At 37.9% G+C, this 12,666-nt stretch overlaps 1 protein-coding gene across 3 annotated transcripts in view; it reads left to right on the top strand.

Moving 5' to 3' along the window:
* Window positions 1-11,608, top strand: part of PPP1R12A (protein phosphatase 1 regulatory subunit 12A) — a gene marked incomplete at both ends in the record, with an annotated part of 121,166 nt that extends 109,558 nt beyond the window's left edge. Inside the window, 3 exons of one of the 3 annotated variants that reach the window (XM_079536346.1) lie at window positions 323-370; window positions 5,097-5,147; window positions 11,522-11,608. In XM_079536346.1, the coding sequence (XP_079392472.1) occupies window positions 323-370; window positions 5,097-5,147; window positions 11,522-11,608 (186 nt within the window). Of the gene's footprint in view, window positions 1-322; window positions 371-4,033; window positions 4,065-5,096; window positions 5,148-6,768; window positions 6,904-11,521 lie in introns of those variants that run through there. The other 2 variants (XM_079536345.1, XM_079536347.1) reach the window with 2 other exon arrangements.
* Window positions 11,609-12,666: the final 1,058 nt, after the last annotated feature.

Here is a 12,666-nt window from a genome sequence, read left to right on the forward strand (position 1 = left end):
TAAAGTATGAGCAAGAAGATGTTTGTTTTGTAGAGCTTTTAAATAGAAAAAGCTATATTACTACTATTTGCCAAAGGCTACACAGAGATTAAGTTACTTAGGGATGGTGACACAGGAAGCTTGTGATAAATCCAGCTCATTCTTCTTTAGTTTTTATTTCAGTGGTACTTCCTTGAACACATTTTAAAATGCTTTTAAAAGCATACTTTGAACAGAATGCGGTAGCAGTTACCCTTATCTGAAATGCGTTTTATATTGCCATTCCTCACTGTTGCACTGTTTGAGAACAAGTAACAATATCTTCATTAATTTTGTGTTTCAGAGACAAGAAAGATTTGCTGACAGATCGCTCCTGGAAATGGAGAAAAGGGTGAGTTACTGCCAAACATCTCTTGAGTAGTTCGATTTGGGTTTTGTTTTAGTTTGTTTTGCAACCTCTGACTTGAATATATTTTAGTGGGAACAGAAGCCTTTCTTATAACTTGCATTTTTTAGAAGACTGGGGGATTTTAGGTTTCAGAGTAGCAATGAATACGAAAGACTGTCAGATGGAATTACTCTTAAGAATTGCCTGCAGGTTGCCTTGTTGATAACCAGGTTGTAAACCCCACTGCCCTCCAGGATTCTGCAGCTTGTTCCATCTCGTCCAAAACAATGTTGGCACTCCAGAGAGTTAAGCACTTTCAGAGCATCTCATCTTCTAGTGCATTTCCAACATTCAGAGCCCTTAATTTCCTCAGAGCTTTCTGGAGGCATGTGTGTTGTCTTACCAATTATCATTGGTAATGAAGTAGCTGTTTCTATCCCACAGACATCAGACTTTGAACCTGCTAATGTTATAAAACTAATTGCAGACTTTCCTTGTACTGTACCTTTTTCTAGAGGGACTATCATGTTGTGTACGGGCAGGGTGGAGGCAAATGAATGAGCAGTGCAGGAAGAGGGGCATTAGGGAGAGACAGCCCTAAATTGATGGGGAAAGGAGACATGTAATAAATCCACATACGAGACAGACTGCAGGGATTATTTCAGTAGTTGTGCCCATTATAATTTTAGGCTGTAGTTTTACACTCGTTTAAAACCCATCCCAATAAAAGTTTATTTCAGCAACAATTTAAAGCAAAGCAAAGTTTGTTCTGATGTGGTCCTGGCTTCCTTTAATGTCCTTGGCTACACGTACCTTTCTCCTTCCTGATCCTGGAGTGACGCGTTAGATATTAAAATGGGAAGAAAACTAAATGGACTTTGATGGTAGTAAGTGGTATGGTATATATTTACTTATTCCTAGTAAGCTTGACATTTACTAGCCCTGTACGTTTACTTTCCAGTGTCTGAGGTTTAGAAAACAAGTTTTAGTTCTACAAACCTATGAGGTACATAAATACTCAGTTTTATTGGAGAACATAAAGATGCACAAATCCTCTCAGGCAGTTTGTGAAGTTCCATTAGTTTTATCTTAATAATCTCTCCAGATAATTGAAGCAACCTTTTAGTGCCTATTTCTGCTTGTTCTTGTGGCCCTGTGCTGTAGGCAGTGATTTCATCAGTAAAAAACTTTCATCAGCAGCTTTAATTGGTTTCTTGCTTGCTATCATGGCCACACAAGTGGACATTTAATTATTTCATAGGTTTGACTTTGTATGCATTATTACACAGATGCCACATCCAGTATTGCACATCTTGACGTTATTTCAGTATTAAATTACTGTGCTGCTTGTTCCTCAGACATGCCATTGTGTTAAGACAAGTGGCTATTTTGGGAATTCTTGCACCTTTTTCCTGTATTAATGCTTAGTTCAGTAGCAGAAACGTCCTTTGGAAATGTTACTCTTTCTGAAGTTATCACGACTGAACCTAGCAGTTAAAAAGGTAAATAAAATTAGTGATAGTGCTGTATGGCTGAAACCTGATCTACACAAGATTTAGGAGATCTTCTTCTATTTTATGATGTTCGATTTACTTCTTGTCAGGCAGTAATTTTGAACAGGAATTTATTTGTGATTCTGTTTTCCCCATTAAATCCAGAGTTACTTTCACTTTGACAGTGACTGAAGTAGGATTCTCAGCTGCTAGTCATAACTAGCTGAGTTCTAGAAGTAAGCTTACTAACTGTGGGGCTTTAGGAATAATTTAAAGAAGTTTTCTTTATATGAGTGAAGTAACAGTATAAATGAAAAAGGGTTAAAAACTGTAGAAATTTTCTAAGTATAATTTTCCAAGTATGACTTGAATAAAATAAAACAAAATTGAAGATACTGATGTAAGTTCATAGAAGAAAAAGGGAGGACAAAAGTAAAGTAGCAAGAACAGATGAGGAGAAATAGAAGGCTGGCAGAGAAAAACCTGACAGCATCTTTGAACTACAATGTATTCCAGTTGTGAAATACTTTTACAGTAAAGAAGGTGGGAATGCTTATGAAACCTAGAAGTTCACTGTGACAGAATTCAGAAAATATAAATTTAAAACTTTCATCAGTTGATTTCTACTATGTGTTTTGGTTATGCACAGTCAACATTTGTCATTTAAGGACTAGCAGTATGTTCTTAGGCAAAAATTTGGCTTTCATTAACAGTTATCTATCACTCTGAAAAGTATATTAAAACCCATACTGCAAGATTTCAGTATGGATCAGAATTGTAGGCACCTTTAACCAGTTAGCTCCAAATTCATTGTGGATGCCCTGTCCCTGGAGGTGTTCAAGGCCAGGCTGGAAGGGGCCCTGCGCAGCCTGGTCTAGCATTAAATGCAGGGGTTGGTGGCCCTGCATGTGGCAGGGGCTTGGAGATTCATCATCCTTGAGCTCCTTTCCAACCCAGGCTGTTCTGTGATTCATCATCTAAGAATTTGTGATGGGATGAGGTGGGCTTTTTCGTTTGTTTATTACTGAATTTTTTAACCTGTATATATCCACGTGCCTCAGTCTTATTGCACCGACTGTGTTTTCTGGTTGCTTTAATACGTGGCAATGAGCTATTGTCTTTTATACACTCAGAAACTGCCATGTGTTTTTTTCTTCGTCTTCAGAATTACAAATGCTTTTTGTCATACCTTAGAGAAATGTTGAAATACAAAACATCTTAGGCTGAGTAAATTTCAAAGCCTTTCTCTGAGTTGAGACTAATCAGACGATATTGGCGAGTCTTCTCCGTGAAACTGAATGTCCTTTGCTGGCCACTTCCTGGAATAGCAAGCAGTTCAGGAAAAAAGGAAGGATGTTTTTCACACAGAAGGTGGTGATGCACTGGAACAGGTTGCCCAAGGAGGCTGTGGATGCCCCATCCTTGGAGGCATTCGAGGCCAGGCTGGATGTGGCTCTGGGCAGCCTGGTCTGCTGGTTGGTGACCCTGCACGTAGCAGGGGGTTGAAACTGGATGATCACTTTGGTCCTTTTCAACCCAGGCCATTTCTATCATTCTATGAAAAAAGGAACATAGTTTCATCTAATTAGAACTGTATGTTTTTTACAACAAATCTTATATCTAGTCCAGTCCATTTAAATGTTTATTTTATATAATCTGAGGCATGCAAAGGTGATGAAATAAGAATTTTGTTTAACTGGATTTTACTGCAAGTAGTTATTCTTAAACAAGTTCAACAAGCAAGTTAAGCAAATTCATCCAAAGGACTAAGGATTTTTAGCCACCTGAAATTGTAAGATTATTTGATCCGTCATTCATCTCTTGGTAATTACAGAAATTGCCCAATATTGCTTATTGTAACAGCACTGATAATATATGTTATCCTGCAAAACTTCTGAGTAAACTAAGGTTCTAATTAATGTAAAACGGTGTGAGTTTTTTTGTTAGTCACTTGTTTGCTGCAGTTAACTCACTGATATTTATTATGCCATTATTGTCAGTCAGTATCATTATGGCAAAATTAGTTACTTGAAGGAGTAAAGTACCTTAAGTACTAACAACTGCAGTAATCTGTTATATTGATAAACCTTTGGAATTGTTTGCTAAAATGGGAAGATGTTGGGGAATAACTGCACTATGATTAAACTAAATTCAAATGATTTGTATCTGAAAGGTGTCCGGCAAGAGTCAGTATCTACTGGGCGGTATGATCTAACCAAAGTTTTACACACCTCAGTCAATGCTGCTTGCTGTTTGCATAACACCATTGTATGCAGATGCATATGTACACCTTGCAATAATCTGTTGCTTTTGCCTTTCACACTTTGGAAAAAATATGAATGTAGAATACTGAATAACCGCAACTGCTTTTAAACGAGATACACTGCGATGTCTGACACAGGAAAGCAAGCAAGCTATAAACCCCTGAAGTCTACTGCAGTAGCTGTTGATCTGTCAAATGTGTGAAAACAAGGTTTAAACAAAACAGTAGTGCTTAGAAACATGGTAGTGTATCTGCACTGCAGACTGCAGCATAGTATAGAAAACCATCAGCTAATTTTCAGTAAGCTACCTTGGGTACTTAAATGAGAACTTGACATTCTTGACAAAGGCTAATTTCTCCTGCTTCTCAAGTAAGAAGGAAAAAAAAAAAACAACCATACTATACTAGAAACGCAGAAAATACTCAGGAAGCATTTACTGAAGAAGCAGGTGATCTTACGTGGCTAGATTTCTTTGGTACTCAGCTGAACTGATGTAAGTTTGGGTTGTATCTACACTACGTTGCAGTTTAGAGTGTAGACAGATCCCACTGAGCTGAGGCAGATGTTTCGGCTACATTTGCTTGTCTTTGAAAGCTTACGCTTTTGTGCTTCTTTCTTTTAATATTCTTGTTTGTTTCTGATCATTTTCTGCATTTCTTGTATATAAAGCTTTTCCAGAAGCCTAGCTTATAAAAATAAAGCCCAAATAAATGGTGCTTATGAGCTGTCTAAATTTATGTAAAGGAAGGGGTATCTTTTGTAGGACTTGATATCTCTTCCTCCTAAGTTATTAAAATGGAGCATTGAAATAGTTTCTATTTATCACTGCCATCACAAGTTTCCTGTCTACACTGTGCTTCTGGTTGTATGATCTTTGAAACTTGAAATATTTCACAGTTATCACAGTATTTACAAGCAGTAATTAGTAAAAAAGGTATTGTTTGGTGTTAACATACATTTTTTTGGATTTAGGAAAGAAGAGCTCTAGAAAGAAGGATATCTGAAATGGAAGAGGAACTGAAAGTAAGTATTGTTGAATGCTAACACAGTGTATTGATGTCGGTGGCTTAAAACAACACTTAATCTAGCAGTATTTCCAGTCTCTATAATTTCAATAGAAAATAAATAAATTATTGGCACATTCAAAGTCAGCAATTTCTTTTCTTTTTTTGTAGTGAAGTTTTTCTTGCTGTTATCAGCAGTCATATATGTAGGACTTACCTTCTGGGAGGGTGTTGGGACTTACACTGGTATATCACATTCACTGATGAGAAGCATTCAGAGATGTCGGCAGTGAAATATATCTTGATCTGATCAAGGCAGGATTGCAGTCTTTGTTTTGGATACAATACTGTCATGTTTATTTAGTTAAAAATAATGGTGTATAATTCTGTAGATTAAGCACAGATAATTTCATAGACTAAGCATTAAATGTTGCTTCAATCCTTGTCTCGTGTTCATTAAATTCTGTATTTAGGAAGCGTGTTTCCAGTGTCAGAAGAAAAAAATATATTTATATAGTTAGTAATAATCAGTTTTTAGTGACCAAAAAAGCAGCAGATAATTTAAATTTCAGATTGTAACAGAAAAGCACCATATACCACATGCAGTGAATAATAAAATGTTGTGCTTTGACTTGTCTCATTCCCTAGTTTATCAACATTTTAAGTCCTTTGATATGATCAGAAGTCTGAGAAATGTAGCAAATTTGTTTTGTATTATATCCTTGGATATAATATTGGACAGAGCCTACCAAGCTGATCAAATTAAGATTCAACTGGAGAACTAGTGGAACATGATGAAAACATCTTTGCCATAATTTTAAAGAAAAGCTACTGTTTTGAGATTGGAAAGTTGTCATCAATTAAGAAGTTTCCTTTCAGTCTCATTTTTGAGCTCCCTCTGGTGCTTGGAAACTGCATTAACTACCAAATCCTTGTCATTAAAACACATGCACTAAGGTTTGTTGATGTAATTGAACCTGACAAGCAGAAGTAAACAGGATTCAGGACAGCTCTAAGGAGAGGATGCAGCATATGAGGTTCTTAGGGGGGTCTTCAGAAGTGAAATCTATATGAAGCTTTCTATGACATAGGAACATAATTGGTTTTATGAGGTAGATGAAGGAGATATGAGCTTCTATTATAGGCCTGTATATTGTTGGTAGGGATAGTTGGGATACAGAGGAAAATGGAGAATGCAAATGCCTTGTGTTTTTTAAAAGTCAACTTCAGTTTGTGAAAGTTTTGAATTAAAGATTAACACTCTTCCTGTTGTTTGTTGCACTGTCATGTACATATACATATTAAGTGCAGCATTATTTATTGAGTTTTGAGTAGATTTTTATTTATTTATTTATTTTCACAACTACAACATTAAGTAAAGAATTCCCAGGATAACTTTCATTGTCGATGTGTCGTGAGCTGTTTTGGAAAGCTGTGACCGATCACTGCTGGTTCTTAGATTGCTTTTCAGGAATGTGCCACTTGTCTGATACTTCCCCTTCACAGCGAGTAATCTACTTTAAACAGGACTGTCTCTTCTAAGTTTTCTTTCAGTCCTGCTATCTCTCGTTCTTTTAAACGTAATATGCATGTATGTTTTTTCTTTCTCATTTTCACCTCTATTTCTTTGATTCCCGCAGCACCTGCAACAAATAAAGCAGATTCACTCTTTGAGGCACATAAATGAGCGTCTGGTGACTGAGAATAGGGCCTTGACCCGTGTGGTTGCCAAGCTGTCAGGGTCCTGTAGGCAACTGCGTTCTGTGGACTTGTAATTTCTTCCTTCTGCTTTGTGTAGCCAGGCAGGTGCTGACAATAAGTTTGTGCTTGGGTAGAATTGTACTATTAACACCTGTGTGTTGGGAGCTGACTTACTGCTTGGTTATGGAAGTGTGGCTAAAGCATGGTGTCTGGTGTACCAAATGGAGATGCTGCAGCTGTATTGGTATGGTGTGGTGTTGTTGATACTAGCACAGAAGCTTGTTGTTTTTCCCTTGCAGCTAAGCTGGCAAGGGTTCACGAGATCTTTGACGCCTTAACACCCTGGCAACGATTTGAAAGGATTTGTGTTGAGTTTGCATTAGGATACACTGAAGTCACCAGTTAGCAGTTTGAATAAATGCTTAAATCAACAGACTTATCTCTGGTTTTCTAACAAATTGAAGTTAAGAATGGGTCTTTCTTACTGCAGTATAATTCAAATGCATAGAACTAAAACAAATCTAGCTGCAACTAAAGAAAGTTTGAAAGCTGAAAGTTGAGATTCTGGTGCAGTACTCTGCATTTCTGAACAGCTGCATTAGCAACTGTATTTTTTACATTTGTCTGATTTTATGTTCAGAGGTTGTCGAAGTCTTCCTTTAAAAATACTGACTTGAAAGTCAATTTGTCTTTTCTATACGGAATTCCTGCGTGGTGCTGTACAATCCTTATTTTTATCTTGGCTAAGCTTAGAATTTGCAATTGTAGCTCTAATTTGAAGGTTACAGATATATACTGCTACGTACGCCACAGGTGTTCCAGTTATGGACCTATGGTCCTATCGTGCAAGGACTAAACAAATGGACACAAAAACACTCTGCCCAGAGTGTTAGATTGGTTTACACTTACTGGGTCATCCTGTCCATTCCCCTTCTGCTAAAGATATGAACTGTTTTAGCTGCCATTTTGGAAAAAAACATGGGTTTATTGCAGTGTTACTGTAGGGCTGTTTGGGAAACCCACTGGAGGTTCAAAAATTCTGCATGGAACAGAATATAGTTTCACTCCATGACAAATCTATTAGGCTTTCTTCTTCCTCTTACATAACAGCTGTATGAGGTGGAGGTTTCAGTGAGTTTTTAAGATTTGTAGGTGCAGATAAAATCATTTTCCTTCTGCACAGTGATTCTTGCTAATGTGTTTCTCCTTACCTGCCCCTCTTCCCTCTCAGAAGCAAAGAGATGAGTGCACACTTTTCCTTTCTGCTTACGGAGTCAGATCTCAGGTTTTTCCAGTCAGAGGCATGAAATAAATAGCAAGTTTATCCTTTGGCTTTATGTCTCCCTGAAGGTGACCTAACAATAGGATGTGGATAGAAAGGTTGATCCGAGTCAGCGCCCTGCATTCCTGAACATTCCCTTGTGTTAACCCTTAGTGAATCAGTCGGCTCTCTGATCTGGCTGAGAAGAAATCCCATTAGTGGTTGTACAGTTTGATCCACCTTACTGCAGCATGGTTGTGTAACTGAAGCTAGCACTCAGCAGCAGGAGCGTGTTGCTGCAGGAGGAGGGGGAACTGTCCCTTTAGGGCAGCCTGTCTTAGGCCAGCTTCAGCTAACAACGTGGGTTTTCAACACAGCCAAGCTAATCTAGTGTCAGCTGTCCACAGCCACATGTCCCTACCATGGTATTTTTGCAACCACTGGCATTCCTTTAACCATGCTAAGCTTTTCAGTATGTTAAACCACACAAAATCATTCAGTATTCCCTTTTTTAGAGGAAGTTTTAAAAGGCAGATCACGGTGAAGCTCAAGGAGCAGCACTAGCAAAGAAAAGCTTGGCTACACAGCAGGGAGGCTGGACATTTTGATGGTAGCTTGACCATAGCACTGTGGCTGATTAATCTGAACAGTTGTCTTGACAGTGCATGAGCTTTCTCTAATCATAATGTACAAAGCTCTTTGTTACATACAAACTGTTAAATCCTCCAGCAAATACAGACATTATTACTGAGCTGGTTCCAGCAAATGGTTATTGAAAAATTATTTGATCTGCTATAGTACTGCAAAGTTACCAGCTAATCATGTAATACAGGTAGGCAAAATAATGCATTTTTAATCTTATTCAAGAATCTCATCAAGGCAAGATACTCTATTACTTAACTGAAAAGGAAATTGGAATTTAAAGTACTAAGTACAGTATGTAATTGCAAATTGTAGTGGGTTTCATGCAGAGCTTTTTTTCTGCTTCTCCATGTGAAAGTCATGTGATGCCATCTCGTAATAAGTTTGAGTACCATAGGAATGCACTGCTCCAAGAAAATTGCATAAATGTCTTTAGTTGGGCTTAATATGTAGTTTTATATGTCAGGATTAGTATAGATGGGAAGTGCAAGTATTTTATGTTGCCTAACCTTATCCTTTTTTATAAGTCTCCTATTACTTACAACTCCTTTTGTCTTCCACCTATCTTCCTCTATTCTTTAGCAGACATAACAAAAGAAAATATTTTCTTAATATGTATTCTGCCTATTACTTTAATGAGGATTTAAATTTATCCACAATGATTTGCAGACATGTAATGGTACCAGATTATGTTAAATCTCTAAATTTGAACGGGGCCTTTTTGCTGTTGTTATTAAAATGATTAATCAGAAAATGCAGCAGTTTCTGGGTCTGCCTGCATAATGTATTATTGACTGCTGCTTCCTAGTCACTAAGTTGAAGGACTGTAAAGTAACTGGAATTGCTGTGGTTAGATGGACTCTCCAGATTGGCTCTTGCCCCTTCTTGTCCCAGTAGACCCTACCCAGTCACAAGACACTAATTGGAGGTCACAAATCCAAGACATCAGAATGAAAAATATAGAACGCGTTTGATCCCTATATGTGTATATATTAGAATTCTCTTGGATAGTGCCATAGCTTCTTGCTTTTTTCCCCCTGCAGGCACTGCATTTCATGGAGTAGGTAGCAGCATTAATTTAACCGTGCAAACTCACAGAACACAAAATTATCTCTTCTCACTCTTAAGATTTGGGGTTTTTTGCGTGTGAATTTTCTCACTGTGAGTTTTTCAGAAAGTAAATCAATGTCTCTTCAGAGCAAATACATGACATGAAGTGGTGGTAATAAGCTGTCATTCAGTGTAAAAACCACAGATATTATTTGAAAATTGTCAAATGATGGCTTGTGTTGTTCATGTTCAAATATGTTGACGTGGTTTTTGAAAGCAATTGGTACTTATGGCACTTGAAATTCAGAGCACAGCTTTCACTTGACTGTGATGGAAGCTGTAGAATTAAAGCACTCTGACTCCCTGTGAAGAGTTCAGTTTGGGTGGCTTGCCCTGAGCCACACTATGGAGTAGAGCTGGAATCCAGGATAGCAGAATGATTCTAGTTGTGGAGATCACCTTTTTTCCCACTTGTTATCCCGTTACCTTTTGTTTCACATACTCCGCTATTTGCAGGTAAAGAAAGTAGAGAACCCGCAGCCTCAATCCTGCCTTGTGCACCATCCTGTTCACTCTGTGAGAATCTGCTGCTAGCAAACTGATTGTGGACAGGAATCCTTTGGAGGAGATGTGTAAATGAAGGCTTAAACTTCACAGTTCCTTCTGCTCCATAACAATATTCTGAGTATAAGGGGTCTGCAAGTATGATTTTGCAATGATAAAATGAAAACAAAACTAGTGGCGTGGAAGTTTCATCGTGAAAAATTAAGTAGTGGTTGTTACATTGGTCATTGGTTGGACCTCTTGTGTGCTCTTGCACCTTGAAGGTTCCTGAATAACTACACTGCAGGAATAGGCTGTTGCCCCCTGTGGAAACCTGCTGTTAGAAACCATACATGGAATATGGCTGTGAGTTTTATAGGTGGCTTGTTATCAGTGTGTGAATACTGACAGTGAGAATTTCTGAGATTACTTCTAGTTTCTCTGATAAGTTCTGCTCTCCCAGTACAAAGCTCTGTGCACTGGCTTGTCCTCCTCTCCTGTCTGATCCTGTCCAACTCTCACCTCACTTGGCTTCTGCCTTCCAGCTCCTGTGTTTGTGTGTCAGCCATCTCCTGTGGCAACCTTAACTTGCCATCTCCTAACTGGTGTGCCTGAGCGCAGCCTGGTGTTTCGGTGATCTGATCTTGTGTGAACCATGCTATTCAGGGATGGGACCTCAAAGAACAGGATGTGCGCTTGCACACAAGTTTGGAAGTGATTGAAAGATTAATGCTTTGAGTTAATAAGCTGAATCACACTGTATCTGATCAGGATGAAATCATCCAAGAGAACAGTGGCAGATATAATTAGCTATGGCATGCTATTTTGAAGCTGTGCAAGTGCAGTGTAGATGAGCCTCTTTAAATTGTCACTGATTAACATTTTTTGTTTTGCACTGAAATCTGAAGCATTTAATTGCTTTCCTTATGCTACTCTAAATGCTTTTGTGGAGAGGCTGCTCGTCTGCACCACTTCAATTTAGTGCACCTAGACCAGGCAATTGAAAGTTCTTAATGTATAGCTCCTAACTCTGTCGTGCTAAAAGATGAGAATTTTCTGAACTGCTGATGCAAAGGGGGCAATAACGGCCAAAATATTTCAACTGAGTGAACATTTTTATCCCCAGTGCTTGTCTGCTCTTGTTGCTGTTACTTAGAGTATAACAGCAAATAACCATTGTGTTTCTTTTTTGATAGATGCTACCAGACCTGAAGGCAGACAACCAGAGGCTAAAAGATGAAAATGGGGCCTTGATCAGAGTTATAAGCAAACTTTCCAAATAAAGGGCTTACTACAGCAGCAGATACCGGTATTGCACATCGTGAGTAACTCCAGTGGACCACAGTATGGCAGTCACTGGAAGTGTGGGAAGATCCCTTGGAGACTGTCATTTTCAGATATCCTGCCAAACGCCCTCTTACCTGTGTGTTTTTGTATCAAGATCATTGTTTCTGTTAAAATGCAGCTGCTGAGAAGAAAAATGACTGAGAAATCTTGTTTACAGCTACAGCATTATAAGGAAAGTGTTCAAGGCCAGATACGCCTCAGATATTTAACCAGTAAGCCTTAGTTGTACATAAACACTTTTACATCAACAAAAGCTTTCAGCTCTCACAGAAGACAGTTACTCAATAATGTTTTTGTTGTGCCACAACTCCCAGGTTTTTTTTTTTCTATACTCAGTTTTTCTTTAAATCGTAAGTTTGGATTTTTTTTCCCTTCTAATTATTCATGTACCAGATTTTCTTGTACAGTGTTTTCACAGCTTTACCATTTGCAGAGACCACACACCCTTTTAAATTACATATTCGTGTAGCTACCTAGAGTTGTATTGTCCAACCACCTGGAACAGAGATGTTTGGTGGAACGTTTGCTTTCACTGTTTGTGCAATATGCATTTATTTCCTATACAGAATGCTTTAAAAGTCAGTTGAAACTAGAATTATTTTAAGAGTCCTGTTTTCTGCCTTCATCGGTCACTTAAAAAAAAAAAAAGTTTGTAGTGAAAGATGCTAGATCCTGTAATCGTCACATTCATTTGAGCAGGTACTGAGTGATGCTGTATATATAAATGTGTACTGGTTTGATTTTTCAGACCACCACGTGGCATGCTTGAATATATTTCCCTATTGCAAATGTCTGTTAATGCAAATTAGGCTACTCCAGAATAGTGTGTTTAACAAAGTTCATTAATTTTTATGGTATAAAGAATTTAGACATTGTACATTGTATGGAGCCCTATCTTTACAAAAGGTCTAAACTATATAAAATACTTTATTATCTTTTCTTCCCAGTTGTTTTTTTTTTTTTTTTCATTTGATAGTGTTCACCATAATAAAAA

The sequence above is a fragment of the Tetrao urogallus genome (assembly GCF_951394365.1).
Source record: "Tetrao urogallus genome assembly, chromosome: 1".
In the NCBI taxonomy this organism is placed as follows: domain Eukaryota; kingdom Metazoa; phylum Chordata; class Aves; order Galliformes; family Phasianidae; genus Tetrao; species Tetrao urogallus.